Source organism: Caloenas nicobarica, chromosome 1, assembly GCF_036013445.1.
Source record: "Caloenas nicobarica isolate bCalNic1 chromosome 1, bCalNic1.hap1, whole genome shotgun sequence".
In the NCBI taxonomy this organism is placed as follows: domain Eukaryota; kingdom Metazoa; phylum Chordata; class Aves; order Columbiformes; family Columbidae; genus Caloenas; species Caloenas nicobarica.
In genome coordinates, this window is record NC_088245.1 from 103,207,379 (window position 1) to 103,223,522 (window position 16,144).

At 41.1% G+C, this 16,144-nt stretch overlaps 1 protein-coding gene across 1 annotated transcript in view; it reads left to right on the top strand.

Annotated features, from left to right (window-relative positions):
- Window positions 1-16,144, top strand: part of SHROOM2 (shroom family member 2) — a 125,854-nt gene that overhangs the window by 101,716 nt on the left and 7,994 nt on the right. The window contains exons 6-8 of the mRNA XM_065658673.1: window positions 5,832-6,590; window positions 10,233-10,784; window positions 11,694-11,874. Of these exons, the coding sequence (XP_065514745.1) occupies window positions 5,832-6,590; window positions 10,233-10,784; window positions 11,694-11,874 (1,492 nt within the window). The remainder of the gene's footprint in view (window positions 1-5,831; window positions 6,591-10,232; window positions 10,785-11,693; window positions 11,875-16,144) is intronic.

A 16,144-nucleotide genomic window follows, 5' to 3' on the forward strand; every position in this document is an offset into this window, starting at 1 on the left:
TTTTGTCTTAACACATGCTTCAGTTTTAAGACCGTTTGCTTCAGTTGTGCTTCTGGGATGCTGGATGCCATCATCTGTCTCTTCAGACCAAGGCCATGAGCAGGTCTGCTTCTTGGCAGTGACTTATGGCTGTTGCTGTTCCTGAAGTGGCCATTATGGTACAGTCATCATGGTGATTAAATTATCTGTTTTCTGGAGGATCCTTTATTCTATGCATTTGTCTTTAAAGGTTTCTAAGTAGTTTTGTAGTCCAAGTTCTCATTTGGTGTCTTTGGACTATGCTCCCATGTGTCACTACATGGTGGATAGTGCGTACTTTACTGGCTCAGAGGAAGTGCTCATCAGAAAAATGGACCACTGGTAATATAATTGTCCTTGTATTGGATGTGAAAATTGTGGTGCTCTGGTGTCAGTATCTCCTTGGTGTTACAATAGTAAAACCAGTTTGAGGGTTTCAAAACCTTTGGGGTCTTGGAACCTCTGAAAGAAAAAGCATGTGGGACTCCAATGAGGATTTAGGTACCTGATAGAAGAAAGATGTGTGCATGTGAGTGAAGTGCTGACTCAAGTTATAATCCATACAGGTCTTGGGCTTGGTTCAGTTGGCAAAACACAAGTGTCTGCTGAGACCTGAGATAGCCCAGAGTGTCCCACTTGGCTTCCAGCTGCCACCTCTTAGGTGAACTGATGCCTTTTAATTTTTAAAGTTTCTAAAATGGTATAAGACACCTGTGTTTGGATGACTAAACTGATCACCTAGTCAGTGAAACCAATGCATGATTTACTTGTAGAGATTACGTCAGGGTGAGCTGAATCTATTAGAGTGCATTGACCATATCAGTATGGATTAAAATGTGGTATTAGACCTCAAACTTTTACTAAATTTTGAAAAATCTTACCTTGTGTGATCCTGTTCTAACTTTGTAGCATCCGTTGTAGTCTCAAGCAGAACTATACTGGCGAAAAGAAACTACTCTTTATTTGCAGACTGTTGCTGAAGTGCTTTTGGATCCTGCTGTGCCAAGTGCCAGGCAAATACACAATGAACACATAGTTTCAGCACATAAAGTTGACAGCTGAAAAAGTAGCGTAAAGACAAGGGCTCTGCCTATAAACAGGGGTTTGGCATAAGCAAAGACTGTTTCACAGTTGCTTTAAGCCACATAATTATCTGGCTTGAGCCAGGTCAGTTCCTTGATCCAATTTCCTGTGGGGCTGTACAATTCCTATTGCTATCACAATGGAGAGAGCAGGAAGACAAAATCCGCGCACTAAGAAGGAAGCTACCTCTTCTGGCAAAATATCTGTGTTTAGATCAGTTTAAAGGGACTGCAAAACTGTGGCCTTAATTATGAGGGGGTTGTTGTTATTGTAGGGTGAGGTCTCTTACAGAGGAGTCTTACTCAGGTATGAAGGCCTTTTTCCAGTGTAGCTTGTAGCGTTTGAGAAGGAATTTAAGCTAAATCAGAAACAGCCACTCCATTTGCTCTCTTTTGCCAGTAAGTTAGTGCAGGAGACGTTGCTTACATAACTGCGCTTTTATGTTTTATGGTGAAACTTCTGCACAGAGGTCAGGTCTTTAACAAACGATGCATTTTTCAAATGTTGGCTAATGCATTTTTGCAAAGCTTATCTAGTCTGGGATTTTAAAGTTGGAGTGTCTTGGGGCACTGTTTGGCTTGGCCTGAAGTGTTCTCAATAAACTGTAAATCGGACAGATAAAAATCAGACACACTGAGTTGATCGAAGTGACTTTCATTTACTGAGATACGACATTCAATCAGATCATTCTACTGCTCTGTCCAGTTTTAGTAAAATCCTGAGCATGGGGCAAATGAAGGAAGTGGTTCGGGGTTGTTTTTTATGGCAACCAAAAAATGTTATCCTTCTGATAGGCATCTATACGTAATGATTCATTTTGGTAATCGCTCATTAACTACACTGGCAGGCTTCTATTAACATGTGTGTATGTGTATATATAGCTCTCCATAGTTTAACTTGCATGTAAGGGTTTACATTACTGTTACATGTCTCTGGATTGTTAGAATATCCTGTTGTGTTATTGCTGCGGGATCTGGGGGTGTCCAGACTGGGGAGAGAAGGCTGATTTCCCCAGTTTAGTGTTTACTTGGCCTTTTCATTTCAGTCATGAGCACATACACCCTTGAGGTGACAGAGCCAGAAGGAAATCGAGAGATGCACTTGTCCATCTGGGTAGGAGATACTCAAGTGCCATTATGGAGATAGACATTTCCACCCCCGGGTGGTAAGTGGTGATGTTGGGTGGCTACGGCTGTTCTGTGGGCTCATTTTTGTAATGAATCAATTTCTTCTTTTCATTTAGAAGCATATTTTGGGTTTCTGCCCCCCACCATTTAGATTCCTACACTTAATTCCCTTTATATATCTTAAATACCCAAAGAAGGTACAGTAGAAAAGGCTCCTGTTAGCCACCTGTACTAGACTCACCCTTCCTGAGTGGCACTTTGTATGAACGTAAGTCTATTGATGGACGCTTCTTTTGCAGTTCAGGTTGAGTGAGCGGTGTAAGTCGTCTGACAGTCAAAGCTGTAATGTCATCATGTGCCCGGCATGGGGAGCAATGCGGTGTGAGCTTTCCCAGTTCTGTGGCATCAGGAAGGCTCTTGGATTTGGAGAGTTGGGGCGTTGCACCATGGGGATGGGGGACCTTTGGGTTTTGAAGATAACTTACGAGTTCAACGTTTTTGATCATGACTGGTTTGTTATCTAGAATGAAAGTGGCAATTAAGTCAATTTTCTTGTTTCCAGATGACTGTTCTATGTCTCTCACTTTGTGATGTTTGGTTATAAATGATGAGTTCCTTTCAGTGGTACCTTATCTCAGTATAATCCTATGGGCCTCATTTCTGAAACAGCTGTTATTGTGGGCATATCCTTACATGAAGCACTGAGAGATTTAAAATAGCTTAGTGGGCTTCTTGGTATTGATGATAATAATGTAACACCTTTGCAGGTTCTTGCCACTGTGTTCTCCTGGGGCTTGAAGCTTGCTTTCTTTTCCTCCTTTCTGAACAGTAAGCTCAAATCTCTCCAAAATAATGTGATAAGCATGTTTTGCATGAGGAACCCATTCACACTGAATGCAAACTAGCCTCGGTGTTAAATGTAGCCACCTTTCCTCAAACCCGTTTTCTGTGGCACTGCAAAATGTTTGATTAATTTTGTGGAAGCTGTATGAAGGCACGGATGTAATATCTGAATTTTATCTCCACATTTGCAAATGTAGCATCTCTAAATTTCTCCATGCTGTGATTCTTTATTTCCTGTTACTCCGTTTTGGAAGGTGACAGGACTACTAAAGCATTCATTGCTTTTGAGCCAGAGTAATATTAAACAAATTTAGTTACATGCTTTGGATATGTAAACATGTCAGATCGGTGGCATCCTTTGTCCTGTTTGCTTCCACCAGCACACCCACTCCTGACGTGCATGCGAATTTCAATGTATACTTTGCAAACTGGCTAAGATGGTGCATGTAATTCATGTCTTTGTGACATTTTGTGCCATGCCCTTGGTTCTTCCGTGCACCTAAGTGCAGCTGTTACACTGCCTTACATTATGGCTTATGTATGTGAAGATTAATAGAGAGGCCTGAAGGATTTTTTTGTCACAGGTTAACTAGGGCAAAATTGTGCTCTACATGTGTTATCTAGACAATGAAAAATGCCGATTTAAACAGAGTATTTTGTACTTAAGCCCCGCAGTCTTCATTTGGTAAATATTTCCATTAAAATTAGTGGAACTATTTGTTAATACAGGCCTGGTCCTGCTTACATTGAACTCACTAGGGAAAACCAGCTGATTCTAGAGATGCCATGTAACCAGATCTGAGTAGCACTGGTCTGTCTCACCTTACATCAATTTACTTATCAAAACTGTCCTTCGTCTAGTGTTAAAATAGCAGTCAATAAATACTGTTTTGTAAAACAGAATCAACTCTGAATTTGACAGATAACTTGAAGTTGTCTGATCCAACTATTCTTTGTTAAGAGCAATATGAAGAGATCTGAGTTTAAACAGTATTCAGCTCCTCATTCATGTTAAATTGAAAATTTACCCATTAAAATTGAATTTTAAAATTTAACAATTCACAGAGAGAGAGATTGTGTACATAACTGTTCAGGAATTAAACTCTGCAGAAGCCATCTCTCTTGAAGTACAATGCTATTTTATTACTGACATGTAAAAATCAGTGTGAAGTACAATTAATAAAAATCCCATACATTAGGCAGCTTAATGACAATGTCCAGGGTTTTTTTGGAACTTTCTTCTGTAAGTCCTAAAACATCACATATCCAAGGACTAAAAAGTAATAATTTTGAATGTAGTTCCATTGTACAAGTGTGAAGGTAGAACCCACACCTAATCAGTTGTCTTCTCACAATACTTCATTTTAAAGATTCGTTATAATTTCATTTAAATAGTAGTGTGTAGTTGCTCCAATTTTTTTTCTTCCTGAATATTTAGAGGACAGTAACCTGTTACTTACTTTATGTGCTTTCATCTCAAAGTTCATTTTCATACAGATGGGTGTAAACTGTCTATAGACTCATTCTCAAAACTGGTACAGTAATGTTAATAACCTGTTTACATTGAAAATTCAAGTTAACCTCACTTCACAAACAGACTGGGAAAGATGCCTCTTTCGCAGTGCCCTGGAAAGAAAGCTTGGGCAGTGCATGTCTACAGGCTTACTGTTTCAAAATACAGAGACCAGCGCTGTCAATACCATAAATTATATTAGCAGCTCTCTGAAGCCTTTTACTTCTCTGTTGCAGCTTCTTTTCTAAACTCACAGTGTCTGTTCAGCCTCCTTTAAGCAGAGAGCAAACCTGTCTCCTCTCGGGGCTCCAGAGGTACTTTTTTTTTTTCTGCCTTGTGTTTCTTTCCCAATTTTTCTTTAGTTGGTGAAAACAAATGAACTACGTGTCTTGTGGCAAAGCACAAACCTGGAGCTGCGAAAGCCTGTTTCCTGGCTAGAGAAATAGAGAGTGTAAAATTGGAATAAACCCAAAAATACTTCTAAGATAAGGCCTTTTTGGCCATTGTTTGTCATTCATCCTGACAGGGCAAAAGAAGTCCAAGTTTAAAATAAGCCTGACTGAAAAATACTATCCTTTCTAAATTTCCTGTTCTACCTTTTTTTCAGGAGATATTCATTTTCCCTTATCCAGTTTTGTAGCTTCAGCAAACATTTTGTTTGCATTCATTTCATTTTTCACCAGCTATGCAAAAATTCAGTCTCCAAATTCAAAATTAAAGTTCATGGTATTCAGTTCACATTTAAAATGGCACTGAAGTGTTAAGGTTGCATGTAGAGAAGCAGCTTGTTTTCCAGGCTTCATTGCTGACTCTGAAACAAAAAGAGAATTAAACATTAGTATAGGATTCCTCTTCTCAAGACAGTTTTACTTGCTACCAGAGCAGAAGGAAACACATTTGCCCATTTGGCTGTGCCACATACATCAGTGCTGGAGATGAGCTGTGCCTTTGGCTGTGCCGTGCACATTGCAGCGCCCTGGGTTACCTGAAGGTTGCGTCGCATCCTGGGGCACCCCAAGCCCTGATTTAGCCTGACATGATGCTTTGACTCATCACATTAGATTAGGTACAGTGGGTGTGTCCATACATGAGAGTATGTTTTTGTGCTGTACAGTTACCACAGGTGGGATGAATTGGTGTTAAGTGTTGGATGTGATCTCGGGGTTCAGGCTTTCTGGGTCGGTGCGGTGGCCTCACGCCAAAGGAAATAAATCAGCAGCGCACTAATGACATGTTCTTCTCTCTAGGCAAGCTGACACAGGGGCCCTGAGGGAAAACCCACGGGAGAGGAGGGATCAGCTGGACCAGCATTTAGGCCACAAGTGGAAGGCATCTGTCAGACCTTTGCATGCACGAGAGCCTCCGGTTCTGCCTCACGAGAGCCGGGGCAGGTCTGGGACATTGCCGAGTGATTACAGATACCCTCAGGAAAACGTGAACGAGAAGAGCAAGGATCGCAGCCTGCCTCATCCCCCCTGCTCTGAGCCACAGACCTTGAATGAGAACCACTCCTGTCTGTCCCAGGGCAAAGGAGAGGAAAACCATAGGGTAGAGCCAGTGTTGCTGAACAAGAAGCGTGGACCTGCTCCTCAGAGGCCACCACCACCTACAAGAGATAAGTACAGGCGACCAGATAATCCTGCACCATCGCTCAGCACCTCTTCCGAATCCCTGCTGGTAGCGCCCAGCCAGCCCTTTCCGTCCTCATCCCCCAGCTCCACTGAAGTATTTGCCAGTTGCTCCTCTCTCTGTCAGAGTCCTGCAGCTTTCAATGGAAAACTGAAGAGTGCTAATCCACAGCAGCTCCAGCAAGCCTCATCCACGGAGAATGTTTGTCAGCACTTAGAAGAAAAGACGCACCTTAGGTCTGAGTCTGTATTATCTTCCAAATACCGGTATCTCCAAAAACCTGCCATGGAGACATCAAGGTCTCCTTCTCCTCAGTTTGCACCACAGAAGCTCACTGATAAACCTCCTGTGTCCGTACAGGATGATAACCCAGCCAGGTACTAGATGTAACTCCTTTACTATTTTATTAACATTTCTTGCCCAGGTAGACCTTATTAATGGTTGACTGTTCATTTTCTATACTAAAAGCACATTCTTTTGTTTCATTAAGCATGAGCCATCCCAGCATGTCCTAAAGAGGCCTCAGACTTGTGTGAATTTCCAGTTGGTACCACTGAAGTCGTTTTACTGGCCTGTGGTTTCTTTTAGTTGACTGATGCTGCTCAGGAGTCTCAGCTGGTAGTTAGTAAAAAATGAAAGGGATGAATTCAAATGGATTTTCCACTGTAAGTCTGGGCGAAATCAGAAGGTTCCCTGTCATTATTTCCCCCACCTGAGTCTGTGTACGAATACAAATCAATGTAGGGACAAAGCAGAAGTGGGAAGGGAAGCTGTATCCTTTGTGAGAACATCTGTTTTGAAAGTGTGCGCAGACACTGACAAATCATGACTGGTTTCATGTTGCTTTTACAATGAAAGATGGCACTCCAGGTGGTCTGTGGAGAGGTCCGCAGCACTGCTTGTGCTGAGATGTGCTGAAGATTCAGCGGGAGAACATCAATCCTTTCCCAGGCTGGATAAACTCAGACAAACTGAAATCAATTGATTGCTGTGTCTGTCATATGCTGCTAACATCATAAAAGGTTATTCTCGCACAAGAGAACAAACTCTTCCAGGAAGCTCAGGAATCTTAGTTTTCATAGATCCTTCACACTATAGCTCATGGTTAAAGAATTAAAACCTCCAAGCTGAATGAATGCAGAGGTTACTTCTCTGAGCAAAAGTAGTTGGAATAGGTTTGCTCGAATGTAAATGGTTGAATAGACGCAATCATGCCGTTCTCCAGTGTGCCTTATGACATAGAAAACATGAATCGCTTCTTTTCCTAAACATGCTATGATGTTTTTCTTCTTGTAACCAGGGGAAAAAAAAATATATTTTTAAGATTAAGTAATAATACAGTTTACCATGAAAAGTGCAACGTCATGTGAACCCTAGCATCTATGTGCAAAGGTAGATGACAGTGATAACTTCCTTAATGTATTGCTTTATGCATAGATACTAAGGATGCATAGAAAGCTGATTGTATTCATCCTTCTTTTTTTACTAAGCTTTAATGTTGAAGTGAGTACTGAGGTGTGCCTAATTATGTGCCCGTATCTGAATGATAATACATCTAACCCTGCAAATCTTTTGTTAACATTTAAAATACTTAATCCCAAACAGCTCTTGTTTGTGCATAACATATTATCCTCAGTTAATAATTATGTTATTTAACAAAACAAGTATGGCAAAAAAGGAAAGATATGTGGGCCATACCTCCGAACTTTCTATATAGTATTTACCGTTTGGGGTTTATTTCATACAAGCAAAATATGTCAAGTAGAGTTATCTTAATATCCAATTAACTAGATTTGGTTTATTACTTCTATTGGCTCCTTGCATATGAGCTTTTGGACATGCCAGTTTGTGTGCTGTAGGCAGCTCGTGTTTGATGGTGTCAGCATGTAGCTGTTTACTCTTCTTTAAGAAAGGTGTCATGCTTATCAACAGGATAACTGAGTGTGCAGGGTTTCCTGCAGTGTTTTAGGTAGAACAGAGTAGTGTGGGGAAATATTGGTGGTGTACAGAACCCAATTATTTCCAAAGATGACTGTTTAGCAAAGATAAAGATGAAAAGAGTGCATCAATAGATGCGCATCAGTAAATTTCCAGTAGACATACACTCAGGTCAAGGAGTAACTGTGCTTGTGGTTGGAATCAAGCTTCGTAATAGCCACAAGCAGAGTTGCTGCAAATCCAAATCTCATGCCACAGTTCCACAAATGGAAAACCTTCAGAAATCAGGACAATAGTGACTGCAGAAACAGAATTTCTGAAGCACCTGGTGCTGAACTGTCCTTGCTCTGTCTGAAATCAGTTGACTTGATGATGCCTTGCATATCTGAAAATCTTTTACTAGGCTGAGAGGAATGAATGTACTTGGATTCTCAAAACAAATACCAGGCATTTTAGGTAAAGAATTACAGTCAGCTCGCTTCTCTTCCAGGTGCCCTACACACACTTATGCACACATCTTGTTTCCCCCAAATTCAAAAATGTGTTCCTTTTCGCAGTCTGGTGGAGTGCAAAAGGTGTGGACGTTATTTAAAAGCAAGCAAAAGAAAGGGTCTGGAGCAGTGGCAGGGCTGTCCCCAGCGCCGCTGCAGCCAGGCAGGGAGCTGGGGCTGAGTGGCAGACACAGGAGCGAGCACTTGAAAATGACAGTTGCCTTGAATGGAAACACTCCAACAGAATGGGAGTGGTGGGAGGCATTCAGCATGGGCTGGAAAACCTGCCCAAAATTGGATTAGTATGTCAAAGCATGTCCGCAAAGCACTTGGGGAAAGTAGATACCTACTGGGAGGCTGCACATTGATTCAGAAGCAAATATACCTTTAAAATACAAGATACAACTTCTGAAAAATATGAAGTCAAACAGAAAAGTGCAGCACAGTAAAGTATAAGTTTATTTTTAAGGAAAGTGACACACCCACGCTTAGAGGGGAAGAGCCGTAGTATGTCTTGCTCACTTATCTGAAAGGCAGCAAACAACCCAGCCAGATGAAACCGGATATTTTAGCTAGTAGGCAATGTTCCTTTACTTGCTGTAGAGCTTCCAAACCCACATTATGACAATAATTTTAAACTTTCTGCAGACTCAAAACCACCAAACTAGACTTCAGTTTCTTGTATGGTTTACATACAGTACAGATGTTTCAGTAATGTTATTTAACATGTTATTGTCCAATTTGAAAATATAAGTTAGCCTCCTTTTTAAATAGCTTGCCATGCTGAATGTCCAAGGTGACCCTTTGTGCTATGCAGTACAGAAATTTTGCTATAAACCTCCCTTAAAAAGGGAGTATCCAGAATTGTGTATTATCCTCTTCTGTGGCTGTTTTTTCTGCTTTAAAAACTAGAACACTGTGGTGGGATCTATTTCTTCAACTTCTGTATCTTGTGTGAAATTTTATAAATACAGCTGTTTTTTAAAAATATTGTAATTAAGTTTTGAATGATTTCCAGGTTTTCCATGTGTGATTATTTGTTATTCTTGTAGCTCAGCAAAGATGTAGCCTGCAGGATGCTTCCATCTGGTCTGTTGTCTCTTCCTTGGAAGAGCTGGGAATTGATGTAAGGGTATCAGGAATTCCCCAGGCAGCTAAGCCACCTGTCAGGCCAAAAGCTGAGGCCGCTGTTGGATCTGTGCGAGGCAATGAGGTTGAGCTCCGGGCACGTTTTAATCCGTATGTGTGGCAGCAAAGGGGTAAAAGTTGGTTCATCAGCACTGTCTCAAATCTGGGGCCTGGCTGCTGAGACTGGACTCTCAGGTTCGTGGAAACAAACAGAAATCCTGCACCGTGAGTATTGTGCAAGGCTGATTTTTAGGATTACTTACAAATGAACTAATACTCTGTAACATGTGGGCAGAAAAGCAAATGTGTAGATTTAAGGTTTGAGATACAGTGCGAGGAATATTCCATTAGCTGTATCTCTTCATCTACCTTTTTTGTATTTGGGCTTCCCCTCTGATTTGCAGTTAAGAATTGAGATGTTAGTTCTTCCATTTCTAAAGATGAATTTTCCATATTTTCCAGAATTGAAAAGATTATCGACAACAATACTACAGTGAAAATGGTTCCTATCAAGATAGTTCATTCTGAGAGCAGCGCAGAGAAGGAGAGTCGGCAAAGTCTTGCCAGTACTATGGAACCTCCTGCTTTACCCAGCGGTTTGGAAAAGGACCAAATTAAAACACTCAGCACTTCTGAGCAATCCTACTCACGATTCTGTGCCTACACCAGGCAAGGTGCAGAGCCAGAGCCAGAAGCCAGAACCAAACCAGCTGACCCTCAACCAGCTGAAGAACCTGGGAGCAACTTGAAGGACAGCAGTGCTGCCCCACCAGCAGTCAGCTATGTAAAGGCCAAAGAGAAAACCCTTGAAGACTGGAAGTCAGAGGAACTAGCCAGAGAGATTGTGGGAAGAGATAAATCTCTAGCAGACATACTGGATCCTAATGTGAAAATAAAAACAACAATGGATCTGATGGTTGGAATATTTCCTAAAGATGAACACCTCCTAGAAGAAGCTCAGCAGCGCAGGAAGCTCCTGCCAAAAGTTCCTTCTCCAAAAATTTCAGAGGACAAGTAAGTATTACTTTCCGTAGGCCAGTGGTTCCTTGTAGGCTGCTGTCTGAAGCATGTTGGTTTTCCTAGGGAACTGAAGGGGAGGATCTTCTGCTGTTGAGGTTTGGGGCTTTTCAAAGCCTTTTCCATTAGGATAGCAGTCAAGCATAATACTGCTAATGATGCCATTAATGACAGAAAAAGAAGTGGTGTACAATATGAAAAGTTTCCCAGGACCTGGTTGCAAAATATTTCTGTGAGAACTGAAGGAATAATTAACTTCTCCCTTTTCATAGCGATTAGATATTTTACAAAGACCATCCATTCTAGTAACTGGATAGAGAAGGAACAATATTTTAGCCTTTTTATGCGACGAAAATTTATAAAGACAAAGTGGACATGAGGCATTTCATGGCAGTGAATAAGAACGAAGTAGGAAAATATTGAAATTCCATTAAATTCCATCCATGTTGGTGTTCTGTAGTCCTTTTATTTGCTTGATACGAGTTATCAAATTAAATGGTAGCCTTCTTGAGAAGTTCACATGTAATTCCATGATCAAAAAGATAAATATGTTGTATTATCCCACATTCAGCAGTCTGAAAGGATGCTCTCTATGACACTGGGGTCTTTGCACTGCTTAGTAAAATAACACTTTATGTTTTGTTTCCAGCTGAGATATCTTGGTTCCATTTCACTCATTGTAATGGTGAGAGGTCTTCTGCACTACCTTTTTAGCTTTTGGTGGGCACATGCTGAGTTCATATAAATTTTCTTTACAACCAGTGCTTATTTATCCTGTTTCCATAGATAATGGCTTTCTGTTGAACCCCCTGCTTGCTTAGTGAAATGATGGCTCTAAAACACTGTGATTTCCTTGCAGCAATTAGAATGTCAAGGCAGTTAATGAAAGTTTTGACTTTTTACCAGGAAAGAGGAGCAGAATGCGCCATCTGCCATCTCCCTGACAACCAATTCTACTTACTACAGCACATCTGCACCGAAGGCAGAGCTGCTGATTAAAATGAAGGACATGCAGGAGCAACAGCAACAGCAGCAGAGTGAGGATGATTCTGAAGACGAGCTGGATCATGACTTGTCAGAAAAGAAGGTAAAAGGCCTTTCTAAAAGTGTAATGGGAAGCTCTTGGTTGCATGCATTTCATTAACTGTGAATTTGCTAGGTAAACACCCCTAAATAAAAGGCGTTATAGATGTACAGGACCACTTGGAAAATCAGCCTATTTTTTTAAGGGGGGTGGTGGTGTTAGGTGTCGAACTGTGAATTTAGGAACTTCAGATTAGGTGCTTTTTGCAGCTCGAGACACGTTTTAGAAGGTCGCAAGGGGAGAAGTTTTGGGGAGGTTATTTTCAAATATTGTTTTCCATTTGAGATTTTAGTGTATTTCTGTCACTTGCTATATACAAAGAAACACTAGTGCTTATGTATCCCACTGTAATTCCTGGTGGCTTTAGTTGCTCCATATTTTTGAAATTTAGGTCCAAGATTTGGGTTTATAATGAGAGAGAAGAAACCCACACCCCCCACACCCTTTTTGTTTGTTTATTTCCTCGCTTGTTTTTGTGAGCAACAAACCACTTTGCTCTTTGTTTCTCCTGCCCCCAAATTAATAACAGTAGTCGTGGGAGATAGCTTATCTGCTTGGTGGACATTACTCATCACAATGGAGACAGTCTTCTCCAGTCTTGTTCATCCCTATCCTTTGGTGTTTTATTTCTGATCTAAGGTCAATATAATCTCCTAGGTGTTAAAAAGATGATATAATGGCATTCCTGTGGTTTGAGAAAGTATTGTCCTATGTTAAAATCATCACACTCATCTCATTAGTGATTTGGCAAAAAATATTTTAATCATAGTTCCCAGTATGGATAAGCTGGAGGAAATGGTCTGTTTGATCAGTTAAAGTGATGTATTTTAACTCTGGTTACCTAAGCCAGTAATGCAATAGTGTGCAAATCTTTTCTGTTAAAGTCAGCTCTCTGCTTAACAATCAACCGCCATGGTGTGTTTGGTAATCCAGTCTTCAGGAAATGCCTTTTAATTAAATATTAGGAATATATTTAGTCACTAAGAATCACGGAATCATAGAATGTCCTCAGTTGGAAGGGACCACAAGGATCGAGTCCAACTCCTGTCCCTGCAGGAGAGATTCCTTAGGAGATTCCCACCCCTGGTTCAGTGCAGGAGTGGGTGCCACTGCATTCGAGGGGGCTGTAGTGTTTTCTGTTACCACGCTGTTCATTTTTTTCTCCCCCCGCCTCTGCCCCTGCTGCTTCCATCGCTCCATTCAATACGAGGTGCAGCGCCGGGGCCTGGCCTGGCTGCAGCGGGGGAGCTGCCCTTACCCCCTCGCCAGAGAGCCGCTGAATCCAACAGCTGTACTACTTACACAAATTGAGGATTTCACTGCATTTGGAATAATTTGGTTTTATCTGGTACCACACATGACGGTCACATTCATCGTTTTTGCCAGAATTAGTTTCCTTCTCATTAATTATGGAGTGTATGTATGAGGGAGGGAGTGTTAAAATTTAAGCCTTTCTTGTTTGCCCAGCAAACTGAATACTAAAACTTTTATAAGCAAAAGTGCAATTTATTTGTGCTGGTGTCTGTTAACAGGAAAATCATGTTCAACCTTCACATACTCCTCCCTCCATCCCACCCCAGCTCCAGGATACACCACTAATCGTATGAGATAGGAAGTATTTAATGAAGAGCCCTTAGCAGAGCTCCCTCATCTTCTTCTCTGAATATACATATTGTCGTAGCCACACACACTTTGCTGCTTCCTTCTCTCCCTGCTCCCCCACATGCACTAGGACGCGAGCACTCAGTTCAGTGGATTTTCATCTTAGATCTTGTCAGAAAATGTGTAAGACTCGCAGTAAGTGGGTCAAGGCATCTTTATAAAACAACCAGAATATATAACTTGGCGTAGCTTTGCATACTTGGCAACAGTTTAACAAGGGATCATTAAGGACCCGAGTGCTTTAATAGCACACTTTACAACTTCAATTATTTTAGAGGAGGCATACACCCAGAACCTGTTCCTTGATTCCTAGAAATTGATAATTTCTGTTGAGATATCTTAATTGCAGTCCACTGTGAAATGGTTGAATATTTGTCATTCTCTGCTCTGCAAACCAGAAATGTGTGGTGGTTTGTTTGGATTTTTTTTTTTGAAATAAGTATGGGAATTTCGTAGAGTCTTTTTTAATTTTTTTTTTTTTTTAATTTGAGACCATTCCCTCTATTCCCAGCTAGCAGGAATGGAATGTGTGTCTCATGTACTGAATTTAATGTAAGTTTACCACAATTATAAAACAACAGATGTTGAAGACACTGCAGGACTGGTTTTTGTAGTAAGGAAAATCTGTGTGTGGCTGAGTAGGAGCTATGCCCTTTGCCTTTAGGAAAATTTCAACAACTCTTGAAGAGTGTAAAAATAATGGAAGAATACCAAGTTCATTCTGCTTTTAGGCCTTGAACTTCACATGTAATGGGGTGATGAGCAGAGAGCAGATTAATTTACATGAAGCACGCGGAGCAGTGAAACACCTGAGCAGCACTCTGCTGAGCTGCTTTCTGTGTTGCTAGTCAGACCAGCAAGAATTACTGGAAAAAGATGAGATTTTACTGTTCTCTTGTTTACTGGTAGAGAATTCACAGCTATAAATTATTCATCTGCCAGTTTCAAGATGTAGGTTGGAGCTCTTCTGGCTCATTGGATCTTGGCTGTAATACAGGTTTTCTGCTTGTTAGCAAGAGCTTGTAGCGAGCTCACAGTTGCTGCATCCAAAGGCTGCTTCATCTGGGTAGGAAGCAATCAGTGATCACAGAATCATCATAGAATCATAGACTAGTTTGGATTGGAAGGGACCTTCAAAGCTCATCTAGTCCAATCCCCTGCAATGAGCAGGGACATCTGCAACTAGATCAGGTTGCTCAGAGCCCCGTCCAGCCTGGCCTGGAATAATCCAGCTCTTAATAAATATGACAGTCTTAAAGAGGGGTGAGTACTACGGCCTTCTCACCTGCCAAAACAGTCCCTTAAAGGCTAGGTTCAGCTGCCTGGGGACAGCCAAATAGGAAACTACTGGGAAAATGGCTTTTTTGGTTGTTTTTGAAAGAAAGAAGCCTTATGAGAGAGCTGATCTGGATTGTCAGACCAGATTGGTAGACACTGAGCACTCATATGGCTTTTTTTTTTCATTTGAGAAAGTCATAGCACAGCTGCAGAAGTGAAAAACTCAAGATAGTGACATAAAGCACAACAGTATTGTGTTGTGTTTCAGTCGGTGAAACAGCAGCGTTGTGCATGTGCGTGTCATCTGAGGGAAATGAGAGCGTAGCACTGTGACCTACATAATCCAAATCAAACTGCATTTGCATTGAGAGAAGGGAGAAAAAAAATCAAATCCTGCAGATTAATCAGTCGGTAAAGTAGGCATCTGTAGAACTGCTTTCTACCTTAATCTTTTGGGCACCCAGACTAAAAGATAACCCAAATCCAGATTAACCTGGCCTGAGTATATTAAATCAAAAAGGAGAAAACCAGCTCGGATGATCTATGTGTTGAATTTCTACCTTCAAAAAGGCTGTTAAATTTTCAGGGTGTAGTTGCTTTCTGTTAAGATGGCAGATGTTTTTAGTTGTTGTTAGGTTTTTTGTGTTCCCAAAGCAAATTGGCAATGACTGTTCAGTGTTGTCTGAGAGCAGTAGCTGCTATAAGTATGTTTCTCAGTAATCATGAAGGCTTGTAATCAGATTTGCATTCAGAAAGCAGAGTTCCTAAGGAATGCCATGAGTAATTTTTTTCAAAAAAAAATTGAAGGAGTACTGTGAAATAATGACTATTTTAAAGGATGTGATTTTCATTTAGAAATTGCACTAAGAGATGTATGTTTAGAGAATGCTTCGGAAGATTTTTCTCACCTGAAATTAGCTAGATACTAAACAGGCATCTACATTTAAATTAAAGAGGCATTTTTTAGGGTGTGATTCACCTTGTGTTAGGGTAGAAGACCAGCTGAACTGACCTCCCCCTCCTTGTGCACACGCGAAAGCTAATGAACATGTAAGAAACAAGCCCTATTGCCCAAATGCAGGGAGGTCGCCCAGCTGGAAGGATGGAACACAGGTCACTGATGGAGGAGATCTGGGTTCTCAGTCTGGCTCTGCTGGTGATGCACCTGATGTGCTTTGTCAAAGCCAGGGAATGTGCATCTCATGCAATGGGGGATTATAGTAGAGGAACCCCAACAAGTTGCTGGTGAGGTGGTGTATTTGCCTGGCATAGGACAGTGACCGCTAAAGATGCTTGTTTGGTCTTTTGGCAGAGCCACTTTGCACAGCTTCAC